Raw genomic sequence first — 17,843 nt, forward strand, 5'->3', positions numbered from 1 at the left:
CCATAGGAGGGGGTTGAAAGTATCAGATCAAAATCAGAACTGCCAGGTTGCCTTCCCATATGCAAGCCCAGGTCTGCAGAGGTGTCTTTCATCTTCTTGGTTTTCTCTGCGTCTCAGGCCTCCCACCCACCCCATGACGATTAGGACATCATCTGTTACTCTCTTTCCCAGGGGCAGTGTAAAACTACAGGTGAGAATATCTAACATCGCCGGCTTTGAACTTTAGAAAAAGGGAGATCTTATGGCTATTCAGCTATTGTGAAGTCAGTTTCTCCCTGCCTCCAACAATTGGTGTGATGTGGGTAGAAGTGGGGCCCTGGCAAAGTGGGGCGCATACATCACCCCTCCTACTGGCTTGCCTTGCAGTGAGCAGACCTGGTGCCCTGTCCACCCTCCTGCATAATGTATGCACCCGTGGCAGGAACAGAATACCACCCGTGGTGAGTCTGGCCACTGCAGGCCCTGGACGTGTCCAGAGGTCTTGCCAAGGCTGATGTCTCTCCGTTGGCAGGAGCTGAAGAGAGGGAGGGGCCATGTGTCACTTGAAGCCTTTCCTGGGGCTGAGGTGGGAACTGGTTTCATCTTGGGTCTCAGCATTCTGCGAAGATAGGGGCAGACAACAGGACAGCCCTAAGCACGCAGTCTGACCCAGACTTCGACTCAACAGAGGTGTCACTGGGGACAGCTAGAGTCCTGTTTTCTGGGCTTGAATCCCCCTCTGAGAGGGCTGGGGTGGCAGAGAAGGTGCCTGGGACCCTCTCAGTGTGGCTGAAGGGGAGAGGAGAGATTTGGGAACCAGGAACACAGACCTTGGCAATTTCTGTGGCTGCCTCATGGTGCAGAAAATCCCTGGGGCAGCAGCTGTGGCGAGGTACACTGGGGTGGAGAATGTGGACAGAAGCAGGTGTACAGTGCTGCTTTCAGGGGAACATGCCAGAATGCAGAAATCATGGATGAAGTCTGAGGCCTCTGTGGGGGAGGTGTGCTTACCTGAGTGTGCGTGTGCGCGCGCGTGTGCGCGATCTTGTGTACAAGCGTGGGTGTGGAGAACCACACAGGTCAGGAATGAAAGTGGGAGGTAGGAGTGCCTTAAGAGCCAAGGGAACCAGGGGATCTAGATAACATTACTGCATTGGTTGGATTCTATTCATTCACAGAATCAGTAAGTACTTAGTGGAGGCCCCCTCAAGGCCAGGCTAATTGCTAGGGCTTGGGATATGGAGACGATTTAGACGCAGGCACTTGTGGTCTAATTGAGGAGCCAGGCAGTGAAATGGAGAATTTAACTACCTTGTGAGAAGTGCTAGAGCAGCTGTACGTATATGATGGCCAAAGCAGTCACCTCTGCCTAAGGCAGGCAGGTAACTGAGCAAAACTGAGCAGTGGCTCAAAGGACGAGGAAGGTGTTGGTTGGGGTGGAGGCAGTGGGGAGAGATAGGGGAAGGGTGTTCTACGCAGAGGGAACAGCAGTTGTGAAACCCTATGCACTGGTTCAGGAACCTTGAACAGATCCTACGGTGGAAACTTGAATGAGTTGATGGGGCACAAAACGATCTTATCTGTATACATATTATCTGATCCTCTTCCCCCAGTGGAATATAAGCAACACGAGGGCAGGAAATTTGTCTGCCTTAGTCTCTGCTAGAGTCCCAGAGCCTAGAGCAGTGCTTGACACGCTGTGGGATACACTGTGAATGAATAAACCGAAGATAGGCCCAGGGTGGATGGTGTGGACAGTCAACTAAAGCATTTGGGCTTTATCCTGGAGTCAGTGGCGAGCCCTTTGGCGTGGGGGTGAAAAACTGAAAGAGCACAAGATCTGGGCTTCCCTGGTGGCGCAGTAGTTAAGAATCTGCCTGCCCATCCTTCTCAAACTCATCCAAAAAATTGCAGAGGAAGGGGCTTCCCTGGTGGCACAGTGATTGAGAGTCCGCCTGCCGATGCAGGGGACACGGGTTCGTGCCCCGGTCCGGGAGGATCCCACATGCCGCGGAGCGGCTGGGCCCGTGAGCCATGGCTGCTGAGCCTGCGTGTCCGGAGCCTGCGCTCCGCAATGGGAGAGGCCGCGACAGTGAGAGGCCCGTGTACCGCAAGAAAAAGAAAAAAATAATTGCAGAGGAAGAAACACTCCCAAACTCATTCTATGTGAGGCCACCATCACCCCAATACCAAAACCAGACAAAGATACTACAAAAAAAGAAAATTACAGACCAATATCACTGACGAATATAGATGCAAAAATCCTCAACAAAATACTAGCAGACAGAATCCAACAACACAGTAAAAGGATCATATACCATGATCAAGTGGGATTTATCCCAGGGATGCAAGGATTCTTCAATATACGCAAATCAATCAATGTGATACACCATATTAACAAACTGAAGAATAAAAACCATTTGATCATCTCAATAGATGCAGAAAAAGCTTTTGACAAAATTCAACACCCATTTATGATAAAAACTCTCCAGAAAGTGGGCATAGAGGGAACCTACCTCAACATAATAAAGGCCATATACGACAAACCCACAGCAAACATCATTCTCAATGGTGAAAAACTGAAAGCATTTCCTCTAAGATCAGGAACAAGACAAGGATGTCCACTCTCACCACTATTATTCAACATAGTTTTGGAAGTCCTAGCCGCGGCAATCAGAGAAGAAAAAGAAATAAAAGGAATACAAATTGGAAAAGAAGAAGTAAAACTGTCACTCTTTGCAGATGACATGATACTATACATAGAGAATCCTAAAAATGTCACCAGAAAACTACTAGAGCTAATCAATGAATTTGGTAAAGTTGCAGGATACAAAATTAATGCACAGAAACCTCTTGCATTCCTATACACTAACAACAAAAGATCAGAAAGAGAAATAAAGGAAACACTCCCATTTACCATTGCAACAAAAAGAATAAAATACCTAGGAATAAACCTACCTAGGGAGACAAAAGAACTGTATGCAGAAAACTATAAGACACTGATGAAAGAAATTAAAGATGATACCAACAGATGGAGAGATATACCATGTTCTTGGATTGGAAGAATTAATATTGTGAAAATGACTATACTACCCAAAGCAATCTACAGATTCAATGCAATCCCTATCAAATTACCAATGGCACTTTTTACAGAACTAGAACAAGAAATTTTAAAATTTGTATGGAGACACAAAAGACCCCAAATAGCCAAAGCAGTCTTGAAGGAAAAAAACAGAGCTGGAGGAATCAGACTCCCTGACTTCAGACTACACTACAAAGCTACAGTAATCAAGACAATATGGTACTGGCACAAAAACAGAAACATAGATCAATGGAACAAGATAGAAAGCCCAGAGATAAACCCACACACCTATGGTCAACTAATCTATGACAAAGGAGGCAAGGATATACAATGGAGAAAAGACAGTCTCTTCAATAAGTGGTGCTGGGAAAACTGTACAGCTACATGTAAAAGAAGGAAATCAGAACACTCCCTAACACCATACATAAAAATAAACTCAAAATGGATTGGAGACCTAGATGTAAGACTGGACACTATAAAACTTTTAGAGGAAAACATAGGAAGAACACTCTTTGACATAAATCGCAGCAAGATCTTTTTTGATCCACCTCCTAGAGTAATGGAAATAAAACCAAAAGTAAACAAATGGGACCTAATGAAACTTAAACGCTTTTGCACAGCAAAGGAAGCCATAAACAAGACGAAAAGACAACCCTCAGAATGGGAGAAAATATTTGCAAACGAATCAACGGACAAAGGATTAATCTCCAAAATATATAAACAACTCATGCAGCTCAATAGTAAAGAAAGAAACAACCCAATCCAAAAATGGGCAGAAGACCTAAATAGACATTTCTCCAAAGAAGACATACAGATGGCCAAGAAGCACATGAAAAGCTGCTCAACATCACTAACTATTAGAGAAATGCAAATCAAAACTACAGTGAGGTATCACCTCACACCAGTTAGAATGGGCATCATCAGAAAATCTACAAACAACAAATGCTGGAGAGGGTGTGGAGAAAAGGGAACCCTCTTGCACTCTTGGTGGGAATGTAAATTGATACAGCCACTATGGAGAACAGTATGGAGGTTCCTTAAAAAACTAAAACTAGAATTACCACATGACTCAGCAATCCCACTACTGGGCATATACCCAGAGAAAACCATAATTCAAAAAGACACACGCACCCCAATGTTCATGGCAGCACTATTTACAATAGCCAGGTCATGGAAGCAGTCTAAATGCCCATCAACAGACGAATGGATAAAGAAGATGTGGTACATGTATACAATGGAATATTACTCAGCCATAAAAAGGAATGAAATTGAGTCATTTGTTGAGACGTGGATGGATCTAGAGACTGTCATACGGAGTGAAGTAAGTCAGAAAGAGAAAAACAAATATCGTATATTAACGCATGTATGTGGAACCTAGAAAAATGGTACAGATGAACCGGTTTGCAGGGCAGAAGTTGAGACACAGATGTAGAGAACAAACGTATGGACACCAAGGGGGGAAAGCCACAGCGGGGGGTGGGGGCGGGGATGGTGGTGTGCTGAATTGGGCGATTGGGATTGACATGTATACACTGATGTGTATAAAATTGATGACTGATAAGAACCTGCTGTATAAAAAAATAAATAAAATAAAATTCAAAAAAAAAAAAAAAAAGAATCCGCCTGCCAATGCATGGGACACGGGTTTGAGCCCTGGTCCGGGAAGAACCCACATGCCGCGGAGCAACTAAGCCCGTGAACCACAACTACTGAGCCTGCGCTCTAGAGCCCGCGAGCCACAACTACTGACCCTGGGTGCCACAACTACTGAAGCCTGCGTGTCTAGAGCCCATGCTCCACAACAAGAGAAGCCACCGCACTGAGAAGCCCGCGCACCGCAACGAAGAGTAGCCCCCGCTCACTCCAACCAGAGGAAACCCACGCGCATCAACGAAGACCCAATGCAGCCAAAAATAAATTAATTAAATTAATAAATTTATTTTTTAAAAAAGAAAAAAGGCACAAGATCTGACGTGGGTGGGAGGAAATCACTTTGATAATGATGTGAAGGTTGAAGAGACCAGATGATGGCTCTTAAATTTGGGCACTGTCAATAAAAATGAGTGGGGGGGTCAGGTTTAAAAATTATTGAGGATAATTCTATACAATTAAGAAGTGTCTCTGAGTTTTACAATATCCCTGGGAGGCAGGCGTTTCCCCGTTTTACAGAGGGGAAAATGGACTCAGTGAGGCGCAGTGATTTGGCCGAAGTCACACAGCCAGTGGGCGGTGTAGCCCGGGGGTTCAGGCTTGCTTTTGCAGCGCCGCAGGACCCAGCACACGATGAGGATCCGAGCCAGGCGGGTAGCGGCGGGAACTCTCGCCATTTCTACTCGGTAACTGCCGCAAAGCCCAGCGGACATCGACTAGAAAGAAGAGCGGGCGTCCACAGACTGGAAAAGGGAAACGAGGGGCGCGTAGAAGGAATTTTGGGTCTGAGCAGCCACCGTAGTAGCGGCGCTCTGATCCCCATGACAACAGGGAGAAGCAGCGGGAGGCTTCTGGGCGGTGCAGTAGCTGCGGCCGATTGGAGCAAACAAGGAGCGGAATCCGTGAACTGCCCGCGGCCCCGAGGGCGCAGGTGATGGGGATAGGTCGTTGGAGGGAGCCCGGGGTTTGGGGACAACGGTAGGATGTGGCCAGGGTCGGGCTGGGGCCTGCGAAGGAGGCGCTGCCCCGAGTCCCCATCATCGCTGTCCGGACCAGGGACCGTCGTTGGGCCTCAGTTTCCCCAAACGGGAAATGGGAGGAGGAGAATGGGCATCCCAGGCCAATGGCCCCTCTCAGTGTCTGAGGCCCAGGACTTTCTCTCCTCTGCAGCTCCTGGACTGACTGGCGCTGTCCTGCCCAATGGACGTGAGTCCTACCCCTCTCTGGAGCGGCCCCCTCAGCGCCCTCCACTCACCCTGACTTTGCCTGCCTTGGAGCCTGGACTGGAGAGGGGGCTCTTTACCCAACATAGACCCTTCCAGCTCAGGACAAGAGCTGTGAGACAGAAAGAGAGTTGCAGGGACGGCCTTCCCATGGAAGGGCACATCCCACTCTGGCAAGATGAGGAGCTAGCCAAGCAACAGAGAAGAAAAGGCATCCCAGGCAGAAGGAACAGCATGGGCAGAGAGGTGGGCGTGAGGGAGAGGCCAGGGCATTTGGGGAACTGCTAGGACTTCAGTATGGCTGGAGTGTAATGGGGGAGAGGGAGAGGTAGGCAGGGCCAGATTGAGGCCTTTGTCGCTGAGATAAGAAGTTTGGACTGAGTCGGTAGGAGCCATTGATGGACCGCAAGGGAGGGAGGGATACGCAGGACAGCTGGTGTGGAAAGGGTCACAACTGCAGGTTGCAAGACAGTTAGAGGCCAGTACTGTGGGCTGAGGGATGGTAAAGTAGTGCAGTGGAAGCAGAGACAATAGATCTGTTTGGAGAGGCATTCTGAAAGGAAAGGCAATAAATCTTGGAAAAGTCTAGAATGACCAACAGGTCCTCGATGGTGCTGAAATGGGGATGACAAGAGAAAAGGCAGGTTTGGGGACAAGACAGTGTAGTCCTATTCACTCTCTCCCCACCACCTGGTGGCTGTTCCTCCCCTTTTCCCAGCCACCTCCCGTGTCCCTCCTGGTATTTCTGTGTCCCTGCAGCCCCTCCACATCTCCTCATCACCCCTTCCTCCTGTGCTGTCCAGGCCTCCTCTAGCCCGTGGAATCCAACCCCGGCTCCCGTCAGCAGCCCCTCCCTGCTGCTCCCCATCCCTGCCATTGTCGTCCTCGCTGTGGGCATCTATTTGTTGCTGCTGGGCCTAGTGCTGCTGACTAGGCACTGCCTGCTGGTGAGGGGCCTGGTGGGGGCTGAAGGGTGGGCCTGGGGGAGGAGGAACCTGGTCAATTTTTCCCCTCATTGGTAGGCCCTTACCCTGAGACACCTTTGCCATTTAGTCCCCGCATCTGTCCCTTTCGTGGGACCAGGAGATCCTCTTCTCGTCCTCAGCTGAACCTTCTGCTGCCCCTTTCCCCAAAACTGAGTCTTGGCTGTACCTCCCTACCTGCCGCCTGGCCCAGAGCTTGAGCCCTGCCTTCTCTTAGGCCCAGGGCTGCTGCACAGACTGCAGCTCCCCCTGCAGGAAGCAAGGCGCCTCCAAGCCCCAAGACTGTTGCTGGACCTGCGCAGAAGCCTGTGACTTTCCTCTGCCCAGCCCAGCCCACTACCTGGATGCCTGCTGCCCCCAGCCCGCCGAATCTGTGAGTTCTCGTTCTGGCCCGTGAGTCCTGATCTTGGTACTCTCTGTGCATTATTATTTTTTTTTTTTCGGTACGCGGGCCTCTCACTGCCGTGGCTTCTACTATTGCGGAGCACAGGCTCCGCACGCGCAGGCTTAGCCGCCATGGCTCACGGCCCCAGCCGCTCCGCGGCATGCGGGATCCTCCGGACCGGGGCACGAACCCGCGTCCCCTGCATCGGCAGGCGGACTCTCAATCACTGCACCACCAGGAAAGCCCTGCATTCATTTTTTGGTTCAACAAAATTTATTACTGAGTACCTATTCTAGGCCAGGCACAGTTCCACGTACTGGGTCAGGTGGAGACAGCCAAAAACAACATATCAGATATTTTCTGGTAATGAAAGCTACTTGGAGAAAGGAAAATAGGGCAGCATCTGGAGAAAGGTAATGTATGTAACATGTAGGGCACATTTCTACTTCTGAAAATGGTAGTTAAAAGAAAAGACAGCCCCTCACAGAGCTCCTTCTGTTTGCAGAGTAAATACGATGTTCTAGATACTGTGCTACCTGATTAACAACCCCGAGAGCTGGATATTTTTAAAAACCTATCTATATGTATTTTTTTTAATTACAAAGTGTGCATGTAGAAATACATAGAAAGTACAAGTCACTTTATAAACTAGCTCTCTAACCAAGGTTGCTACATTTGGTGTATGTCCCTCATATACTAATACACATACAGTACTATCACTGTTGTATTTTACTATTGGTAAAAATGTAGTCATACCACATATACCACACAGACTATTTCCTCACATCTGCCACTTGCCCTTTTTAACGTGGCATCACACCTTGGTTACCTGTCCATGTTTTTATCCTCCTTTTGCAGGGGAATAAATTGGCTCAGGGAAATTTAATCACGTTTCCAGCATTCCACAGTAGAGTCTTGCACAGCAAATTGCTCCTTCATGTGTTGAAACAGAACCCTCAGGGAGAAGCCTGGCTCACAGAGGACAGGCCAATTTTGCATTTGTGGCTTTAAAGCCACATGTTAAGTGTAATTGACCACCTTCCTAGGCTCTGATGATTTTGGGCTCAGAGATGTAGACAGCAAAGCTCCTGCCCTTGAAGTGGGGACCTTCCCCAGGGAGGGAAGAGTGAGGGGAAAAGACCAAGCAAATTCGTAACTTGGGCAGACTGCAGTTGCAAATCCCTGCAAGATGTTTTGAGTTTCAAAATAAATTATGGGGCAAGGAGTTCTCCTCTTTCAGGTAATCTGCGTCTGGTTTCCCAGGGATAGCCTGGAGATGGGGCCCAGGGCTGGGGCTAGGGGGACAAAGGGGCAAAAGGAGAAGACCCTGGGTCCTCAAACCTCCTATTCTATAAGAAATGCTCAATTGCACAATGATTTCTGGCCCCCTCTCCTGGGGACACCACTCCCTTCACCTTCTGTCCGCGGGGAGGGAAGAGTCAGAGGCCTCTCTTCCTCCTTGAAAGTGAGGTGCGCTGTCAGGAGGGACTGACTCCTCCCACTGCCGCCTCCAGGGCTGCAGGGCGTCCAAGCTGGAGACCTCAGGTCCTGATCCTACCCGGCTTCTGCCAGAGCCAGGAAGGATTCTAGAATGACGAATGGTCATTCTTTCCTTGAGCTGTCTTTCCACAAGGCACAGTAAGGCCTCTGTGTTCTTCAGCTTCCTTATAGTAACAATAGCCACCACAAATACTCCAAAACTCTTGGCTTCTTCACAGCTGTAGAAACTGAGGCTTACAGAGGCCTAAAGCCTGGGTGGAGACACAAACCCAGGCTTCTCTTTCTCTCAGGGGGAAACCTGCCTATGTTACTTCTTTCACAGGTATGTCGTGAGGACCTAATTCATTCATTCATTTATTTATTCACTTATGGAAGATTTATGGAGTCACTGTTGAGGCACTGTGCTGAGCCTTGGGGGCGCAGTGGAAACAAGGTAGACACGGCCACCACGGGGCTTACATTCCCGCAAAGGACAGAGAAATAAGTAGGCAATGTGAGAAATTGCCTCACATTCTCAATCGAGGGTGAGAAATGATGCAATCCAGGGCAGTGGTTGGTTCTCAGCCCCTTGTGTGATCAGAAGCTGGAACGAGGCTTAAATGGGAAGCCAGGCATCCAGGCCCCATGCCCAGCAGATCTGGAATGGGATCAGAATTTGCGAATCTTTAACAAGTTCTTACACGACTGACACATACCACCAGGGTTAAGAGCTATTGCTGAGGGAAAAGCGCTGTGACAGAGGAGCTCCCTTTTGCTGAGAGCTCCCTCCCTACCAGGCACCGTGCTTCGTGCCTTCCACTGATTCCCCACAGTGACCCTGTGAAGTAGGTGTTATATTTAAAATATATTTCAGAGATGAGGAAACTGAGGCACAAATCATGAATTAGCCACACCTGGGCCTGAACTAGATTCAAACCCTGAGCTCCAAACAGTAACGATGGCTGGCCTTCACAACTTCAAAGTGAAAGAAATCAGAGTGAAAAACTACAGGCCTAAAGAAACACAGGGCTTAACAGTCATGTGGAGCCCTTGTTTAATGTACTTAAAAAGCAGATTCCTTCCAGAAGCCACAAGGCTGCCTGTGAGAGTCGAGATATCCATTAGCTAGTTATTAACAACTAGAGCCAAACCCTTCCTGGGGGCAGAGCCAAAAAATGCTTTTAATACCCTCTTCTCTGAAGCGAGAGCAGTGGGACCTCTCTCAGCCCCCAATTCTGCGCACAGAATGACGGTGCAAGTCCTCCAAAAACCCACAGAGTTGACTTCAGCCCAGACTGGGACTCCCCAGAGACACCCCAAACCACACCCCCATCAAACACAAGGAAGCCACCTCGCTCTCTCCCCTCCACCATGATATACTTCTACCTCTTTCTAGAGAGACAATTCTTTTAGCAGGAGCAGATGCCCTCCCCTCACCGGAGCCCCTGGTGATATCTGATCTCACCAGTCATCGGACACTGCACCCCGAAACCTCAGCTCTTCTAAAGGTCATTCCCCTATTCCTGGCTTGGCCCGGTGTCTGATTGAGCTGTGCAACTGTGACTGTCACTAACTCTGCCTTAGGCCTCAAGGAGCCAGCCTTGTCACACATCCTGGGTGGGTCCTATTCCAGCCACTTGGCCTGACTCCAGTCCCTGCCTGCAGCGGTGACAGATCATCCGTGTCCCAGGGCAGAAGAGGAGTGGGTCGGAGTGGACCGGTTCTCCCTTCCTAAGGACTTGCTGTTCCTATTCCCCAAGAGGCAGACCTTCTGTCTCCCCTGGGAGATGAGAAGCCCTCTTCTTCTTTGCTTAAAGAGGGAAAAATGATATGCTTTGATTGATCCATTCATTCAACATTCATCTGTATCTCAGACACCTGCTGAGCGTGAGTCCCCTGGTAGCTCAGTGAAGACGGGAGATGAACTGTCCCTGCCTTAGCAGACCCTGAAAGAAGCTGCTATTCATGCCCCTGGGAAGCAGTTGGTCAGGGGGCATCTCAGGACTGGGAGCAGGCAGGCCCGGACCCATCCCAGCCCCACTCCTTCGTTGTACTCCTTTGCACGATCACTCCCCTCTCTGAACCTCCGTTTCCTCTTTTGTAAAGAGGCCCTCTACTCAAGGTTCTGATAAATAAAAGAGATGTAACTCCTTTTAAACATTAAAAAATTAAATCTGCAAATTACCATTTTTAAGGAAAGCTAGATTTTAAAAATCATTCATGAACATAGTCTGTGCCTGGCACAGAGTAGGTGCCCAGAAATAGAGGATGAATGAGATCCAGCTTCGTCTCAGGCCAAGGAAGAAATCCACAAAACCAACAAGTTGTTTTCATCATAGACAGTGTGTGTGTGCTTTCCCAGTCTAACGACTTTGAATTGCGTGTTATAAGAGAAACATCTCTGAGCTGAACATTGTGACCTAAGCGTGGGTCCAGGGCCAGCTGTCCTCTGGTCCTCAGTCTCCTCATCCATAAGATGGGAAGAAAGAAAGGACCCCCCACCGCCCACCGAATGATTTCTTCCAGCTCCTGAACCCAGCTGTAAGGAACATTGCCTCCTTGCTGATTTCTCAACAGCAGAAAGAATTGATTTGTTCCCAAGAATGGTGAATGGCACCCTCTGATCCACTGGGCAAATGGGACTTTGCAGGCCACTCTGTTCCCTTCTCCCCTGAGAAGGAAACAGCTTCAGGCTCTGGTCCCCCTTCCTCCTGCCCAACTCCCTCACCCCGTTCTCCTCTCCCTCAGGATTGGGCCCCTCACTGCCCTCGCTGCTGCCCGCTCTGTGACTGTGCCTGTGCGTGCCAGCTTCCTGACTGCCAGAGCCTCAACTGTCTCTGCTTTGAGATCAAGCTCCGATGACAAGACGCAGGGTCCCTGCCCTTTGGGGAGCGGCCAGCTCCCAGGGCCCACAGGCCCTGTACCCTGAGGGGCCTCAGGACACTTTTCTCCAGGCTATTGGAACCACAAATGGACTACCCAGCTCACCAGCCTGGCAACCAGCAGTGGAGAGCCTGCCTCCCTGCAGAGTGGGACTCAAGGAGCCCTCCGCCAGCGGCATGGCGGCCCCTTTGGAGGGCCAGAAGAGAGAGTGGCTGGTGCTCTGCCAGGTGCCCCTGCCCTCCTCTCCCCCTCCCCAAGTAAATGATCGTATTTGAAGGTGAGGGTGGGGGACACTGCTCACCACAGTGAGCATTATGGGACAAACTTGGGCCTTGAATATCAGGGTGTAGGGGTACCCCAGGCACACCCTGTCCATGGACTCTTGGTTATTCTGAGGTGTGAGTGTAGTGCCTGCATCTGCTCTCCCTCTAAAGAAACAGGCTCCGGAGAATCACAGCAGCCAGCGAGAGGCCCGGAGTCAGGGGAGCAGAGGAGACAGGGAAGGCCACGGATCTGAGTCCCCTACCCTCCTTTCCTCCGCGCAGATCCCTGTCCAAAGATTTCTCCTGACAACCTTTTGAGGGCATCAGTCTGGATTTCGAAGGAAGAAATTTCCTCTGAAGTACTGGTGAGTGGACAGGGGACCCTCCCCCCACCCCCAAAGAGGCAGGCCCACAGCTTCCTCCCCATCCTTCACTTGAGGCCCCCAGCTGGCATGAATGTCAGGAGCTTCAGGTTTCCCTAAATATAGATCCCCTGCCAGGGGATCTGTGGTGAGGAAAGGGCAAGGGTCACCGGAGAAGGTCGGGGACATTGGTTGGGGGTAGGGCAGGAGCTGCCTTATAACCCAGCCCGGGTGTGGCCTGACTCACTCGCTGCTGACCAGGCTCTGCCCGCTCCTTCGGCCTCCTCCTCGCAGGTGGGCGCCAGCAGGACGGAGCGGGGGTGGGGCTGGGCTGAAGGCGTCGGGATTAAGAGGGGAGACCTGGCGGGTAGGATGGGGAGGCTAGAAAAATATCTGGGAGGCTGACAGCGGGCGGACGGATTTTATTTTGGAGAAGGAAGTCAGTGCCAGGGAGAAGTTTCGCAGGGACTCTGGCCCCGCATCCCCAGACTTGCTTGGGCAGAGCAGTAGCCGGCGGGTTTCCGCTGGGTCTGGCTTTCGGGGGGCGGCCCGGGCGGCAGGAGCCAGACCCGCCGGAATGGGGCGCAGATGTCTCCCCGCGGGACACCCGGAACCGCTGCCGCCTCGCCTCCGCCCCTTGCCAACCCCTGCCGTCTCCTCGCGCTCCCCGTGCGTGCCCTCGCCGCCCTCTCTTCCGCCGGGGCTCGCAGTCGCTTGACCTCTGGATTCGGTTACAACGCGACGCACGCTGCCTCAGCGCAGCCGGAAGCTGGGGCTGCCCCGGGCCGCTGGACTGGGCCCCTGGCGGGGGAAGCTGAGCCTCAGTCTTCTCGGGCTGTGCCACCCGCTTTTCTCCGACCCGACCCCCACCGCATCCCCATCTCTGCCGGTGCCCCAAATCGGCTGAGTCACAGCGCCCCAAAGCACGCCAAGCGGGGTGGGGGGTTGGGGGGAGGAGAAGGGAGAGGGAGGGGAGGTCCCCCGCGACCCGCGGGATGTGGCCCGAGTCACGTCCGAGGGGGACGGGGTGGGGGAAGGGATCGTGTTCTCGCCGCACTGTCGTCGCCCAAGCGCCGCCTCCGGGCTTCGCCTTTCGGGGGGCGGTCTCTCGCACAGTCCCTCGCCTGCAATTGGACGCCGGGGCGCCTCCGGCCCCCTGCAAAGGGAAAATCTCCGCGGAGGGTGGAGCGGTGCCTTTATAAGGCGCGGCACCACCTCCTTCCCGCCCGCCCCCGCGCGCCCCCCCCTCGGGAGCTGAGTAGGCTGCGTTCCCCTTGGAACGCGCCTCAGAACCAGAGTCCCGGTGACGACTGCCGTGTTCGCTCCTTCAGTCCACTCGCCAGCCCGCGGCTCTCCACCGCTGCACCCCGCCAGTCCGCCCCTCTCCTGTGCCAGGTGAGCGCCCCTCGCCACGTGCGAAGGTCAGGGAGAGGGTCGTGGGGAAGGATCCGGGATGTAGTGGCGGGTCGGGCGTCCGCGCGGAGCCCCCCCACCCGGGCCCAGCATCTCCCCTCTCCACCACCACCCACACCTGTGCTCCTAGCCCAGACTCCCCAACTCTTCCAGCTTGAGCTCCCGCGGTTTGCTGCGCAGTCCAAGGGCCGCTCCGCGCTGAGTCACGGCAGGGAGGAAGGAAGCAGGGCGAGATGAAGTACCATTTCCCCCTCCCCTTTTCTTGTTAGGACTCTTGGTGCAAGTATTATGGCCCCTTTGCCTCTGCAGGGATCCTAGGAGGCCCCGAGGGGTGGGGGCCAGCTCATATACTGCCTCAGGGTTCCCGAAAGCGGGTGGTTGGTCCCTGTCCTGGGAGGCGGGTGCCCCCGCCGAGCAGGGGAAACCCCTCGGCAGCTTCTGATGCCCCATGAACACTTTTCCCTATTTTTCCTTATCGGGTGACCTTGATTCTGAGCCTGGAACAGCTGCAGCCGCAGAGCAGACATGAGCATTTTTCAGGGGAGGGGGTGGGCGCTTGCCTTTCCTCCACATTCTCTCACCCTGTATGACCAGTGAGAGCGACAAACCACCCCTTTCCTCCACCTCGGGCTAGGCTTCCTCTGCGGCCCTTTTCTGGGCTTCTGATGACCCTCCTGCCTTTTTCCTAACACCCTTTTTCTAACAACCTCCCCCACCGTGGGGGGAGAAGCCTGACCTTGAGGTGTCCTTGAGGCCATGGAGCCTGAGCCAGCCCTGGGATCTCTGCAAGGAACACTCCTGTAACAGTCAGAAGATCTGGGTGCTACGCTCACATCTGGCTCTAGGGTTGCTGTGTGGCTTGAAACACAGACCTTTTCCCTTTTCAGGCTCCTTTCAGATGAGGAGGTTGGGCCTTCTGCCTTCTGCACAACCTCTAATTCTAAAATACTCTGGTTCGGTTTTGCTTCCAGGCAAGGTGACCCCATGGCAGAGCGCAAGCCAGGAGGGTCCGGCTTCCACATGACTTGCCTGTCCATGGCTCTGGCCTATTCCCTTTACTCCAGTTGCCAGTATACAGCCCCACCCTCAGCTGGGCAACACCCAGCAACAGAGTTAGGAAAGGTACAGGAGGCAGGCCTAGTATAGGGAAGTCAGGTGTAGGGGAGAGCTGGGGACAGCAAGTGTCCCTTGCCCTGACCTCCAGGCAAGGGGCCTTGCTTGTTGGGAGACCACGGGAAGACCCTGCTAACTAGCCCTCCCTGGTCTGTCTCCTGCCCAGGAACCGACAGGCACCATGCCCCACCAATACCCAGCACTGACCCCGGAGCAGAAGAAGGAGCTCTCTGACATTGCTCACCGGATCGTGGCTCCGGGCAAGGGCATCCTGGCTGCAGATGAGTCCACCGGTGCGGGCAGGACACAGTGGGAGGAGGGCCCCAGGTTGGGGGTGATAGGCTGATCCCCTTATTCCCATGTGATGCTTCCCTCCAGGGAGCATTGCCAAGCGACTGCAGTCCATTGGCACCGAGAACACCGAGGAGAACCGGCGCTTCTACCGCCAACTGCTGCTGACTGCCGACGACCGCGTGAATCCCTGCATTGGGGGCGTCATCCTCTTTCATGAGACGCTCTACCAGAAGACAGATGATGGGCGTCCCTTCCCCCAAGTTATCAAAGCCAAGGGCGGTGTTGTGGGCATCAAGGTGAGGGGGCTAGGCCTCAGGGTGTGAGATGTAAGATGGATCTGGGGGAAAGAAATCCAGAGTAGCAGGCTGGGGGATGAACTTCGGGTCGGAAGCCTGGAGACTTGGGTGGAGTCTGCCCCAGATCACCTCCAAATCGCGTGTAAAAAAGCTAGAGACATCTGGGACCTGCTTGGCATTTTTAATCCTTGCAATTGTGAGAGGCAGGTGTTACACTTATTATACAATTGAAAAACTAGACGCTCAAGGCCATGAAGCGTTTTGCTCATAGGGTTAGTAAGTGGTAGGAGCCCCGGCTCTCTGTGTGTGTCCTGCTCTATAGGATCAGATAACGTGACTATGTGAAACATTTGCAAATCAGGAAAGATACTTGAGAGAGGAAGTAAAGCGGGGACAGGGCGGGGCTACAGAGGAGAAAAGGGCACTAGAGATCACTTCCCTGTCCTGTGTTGTTGCCCCACTCCAACAGGTAGACAAGGGTGTGGTACCCCTGGCAGGAACAAACGGCGAGACAACCACCCAAGGTGAGAACCGTTTAGCTCCCAGCCCTACCCACCAGCCCACCCAGCTCGGTACCCCTCTGGGTGCCCAGGGTGTGTGGGAGCCACGTGCCCCCTCCTCTGCCATGCTTTGATTCCTCCGTCCCCTCTACAGGGCTGGATGGGCTGTCGGAGCGCTGTGCCCAGTACAAGAAGGACGGAGCTGACTTTGCCAAGTGGCGTTGTGTGCTGAAGATAGGGGAACACACCCCCTCCACCCTCGCCATCATGGAAAACGCCAATGTCCTGGCCCGTTATGCCAGCATCTGCCAGCAGGTGGGCCTGTAGGTCCCCAAGAGGCCACTTCCCACCTCTTTCCATTCCAGCATGTCAGCTAGCCTGCCACCCATGTGCCAGGCTACCTACCTTCCCCAAGGCAACTGCCCCGGATCCTCACCACGCACGAGGCTTGGGCCCGTGGAGGGCTCTGCAAGCAGAAGAGCAGAATAGGGGTTGTGCAGGTGGATCTGGGGAGATGGCTGATCTCCTGCAATCGGCCAAGGGCTGTGAAGCCAGGGGTCTCTGTCGTCATGGAGATAAGATCTTGGTCAGTGGCTGTGGAGAGCCGTAGGTGGGGCTCTGGGTTAGGAGGCCTCAAGGCTGCCCTGTCCCTCACCCCACAGAATGGCATTGTGCCCATCGTGGAGCCTGAGATCCTCCCTGATGGGGACCATGACTTGAAACGCTGTCAGTATGTAACCGAGAAGGTAGGTTGCCTGCCTGGGCAGTGAGGTGGGCTAGAGAGCTGGGCTGGGGGCTCTGGGGCTGACCCCCGTACCCCTCCCTGCTTCACCCCACCCCACTTTGGTCCCGCCCTGCCGTAGGTGCTGGCTGCTGTGTACAAGGCTCTGAGTGACCACCACATCTACCTGGAAGGCACCTTGCTGAAGCCCAATATGGTAACCCCAGGCCACGCCTGCACCCATAAATATTCTCACGAGGAGATTGCCATGGCAACTGTCACAGCGCTGCGTCGCACAGTGCCCCCCGCTGTCCCTGGTGAGACCCACACCCTCATCTTGACCTCTGGGAGGTAGACAGACTGTACCCATAAACCTTGTGCCCATGTGCTCTAATTTCCAGGTCAGCTTCTAGGGTCTCTGACTACAGCCCCTACCCCCATTTCACCCCCTTCTTCTACAGGGATCACCTTCCTATCTGGAGGCCAGAGTGAAGAGGAGGCATCCATCAACCTCAGCGCCATCAACAAGTGTCCCCTGCTGAAGCCGTGGGCGCTGACCTTCTCTTACGGCCGAGCCCTGCAGGCCTCTGCCCTGAAGACTTGGGGTGGAAAGAAGGAGAACCTGAAGGCTGCCCAGGAAGAATACGTCAAGCGAGCCCTGGTGAGGATGGGGCAGGAGGTGGGCAGGGTGCTGGGGTGGATGGGATCTGAGAAGGAACCTTCTCACTCTGGCTCCTCTCCCCTTTTAGGCCAACAGCCTTGCCTGCCAAGGAAAGTACAGCCCAAGTGGTAAGGCGGGGGCTGCAGCCAGTGAGTCCCTCTTCATCTCTAACCATGCCTACTAAGCGGAGGTGTTCTAAGGCTGCCCCCTCAACACTCCAGGCTCTGCCCCCTCCCACACTCACTCTTGAAGAGAGGGGGCCTCAACCGGGGCTCCAGGCTGCTCTTTCCCGTCACTCTTGCCTCCCTCGTGACATTGATGCCTGGTGTTGTCTGTGTACGCTAACTCCGCCATTTCCAGCCTACTGCCAATAAACAACTATTTAAGGGGGAGTCTGTTGTCCATGTCTGTGGTGTCTAGGGCAGGGGAGGGCTGGGGGAGGTGGCAGAGCCCAGAGGAGAAAGCGCCCTTGCATTATGTTCTTCCTTCTTGAGCAGAAAAATAGGTGAAGGAGGTGGACTAGTTTAATACTTTGTTTAATACTTGCCCAGGGCTT

The 17,843-nt window shown here is 53.1% G+C and overlaps 2 protein-coding genes across 3 annotated transcripts; both read left to right on the forward strand.

Annotated features, from left to right (window-relative positions):
- Positions 1–5,911: 5,911 nt before the first annotated feature.
- On the forward strand, positions 5,912–11,643 carry LOC309832261 (uncharacterized protein; the record flags this gene model as incomplete). The annotated part of the gene is made up of 4 exons (XM_082669883.1): positions 5,912–5,917; positions 6,738–6,881; positions 7,135–7,290; positions 11,530–11,643. 4 exons carry the CDS (start codon positions 5,912–5,914, stop codon positions 11,641–11,643), a joined length of 420 nt encoding a protein of 139 aa, XP_082526009.1.
- An 815-nt stretch (positions 11,644–12,458) lies between these two features.
- Positions 12,459–17,679, forward strand: ALDOA (aldolase, fructose-bisphosphate A). 2 transcript variants are annotated; one of them, XM_082671683.1, is made up of 10 exons: positions 12,524–12,583; positions 13,621–13,684; positions 14,982–15,108; positions 15,194–15,405; positions 15,875–15,929; positions 16,060–16,220; positions 16,568–16,651; positions 16,769–16,943; positions 17,088–17,287; positions 17,376–17,679. In XM_082671683.1, the coding sequence occupies exons 3-10, from the start codon at positions 14,997–14,999 to the stop codon at positions 17,469–17,471; spliced, it is 1,095 nt and encodes a 364-aa protein (XP_082527809.1). In that variant the 5' UTR covers positions 12,524–12,583; positions 13,621–13,684; positions 14,982–14,996; the 3' UTR covers positions 17,472–17,679. The 2 variants fall into 2 exon arrangements, with proteins under 2 accessions (XP_082527810.1, XP_082527809.1); XM_082671684.1 differs by lacking the exon at positions 13,621–13,684 and having other exon boundaries at positions 12,459–12,583.
- Positions 17,680–17,843: the final 164 nt, after the last annotated feature.

The sequence above is a fragment of the Grampus griseus genome (genome assembly GCF_964374135.1).
Source record: "Grampus griseus genome assembly, chromosome: 14".
Classification (NCBI taxonomy): domain Eukaryota; kingdom Metazoa; phylum Chordata; class Mammalia; order Artiodactyla; family Delphinidae; genus Grampus; species Grampus griseus.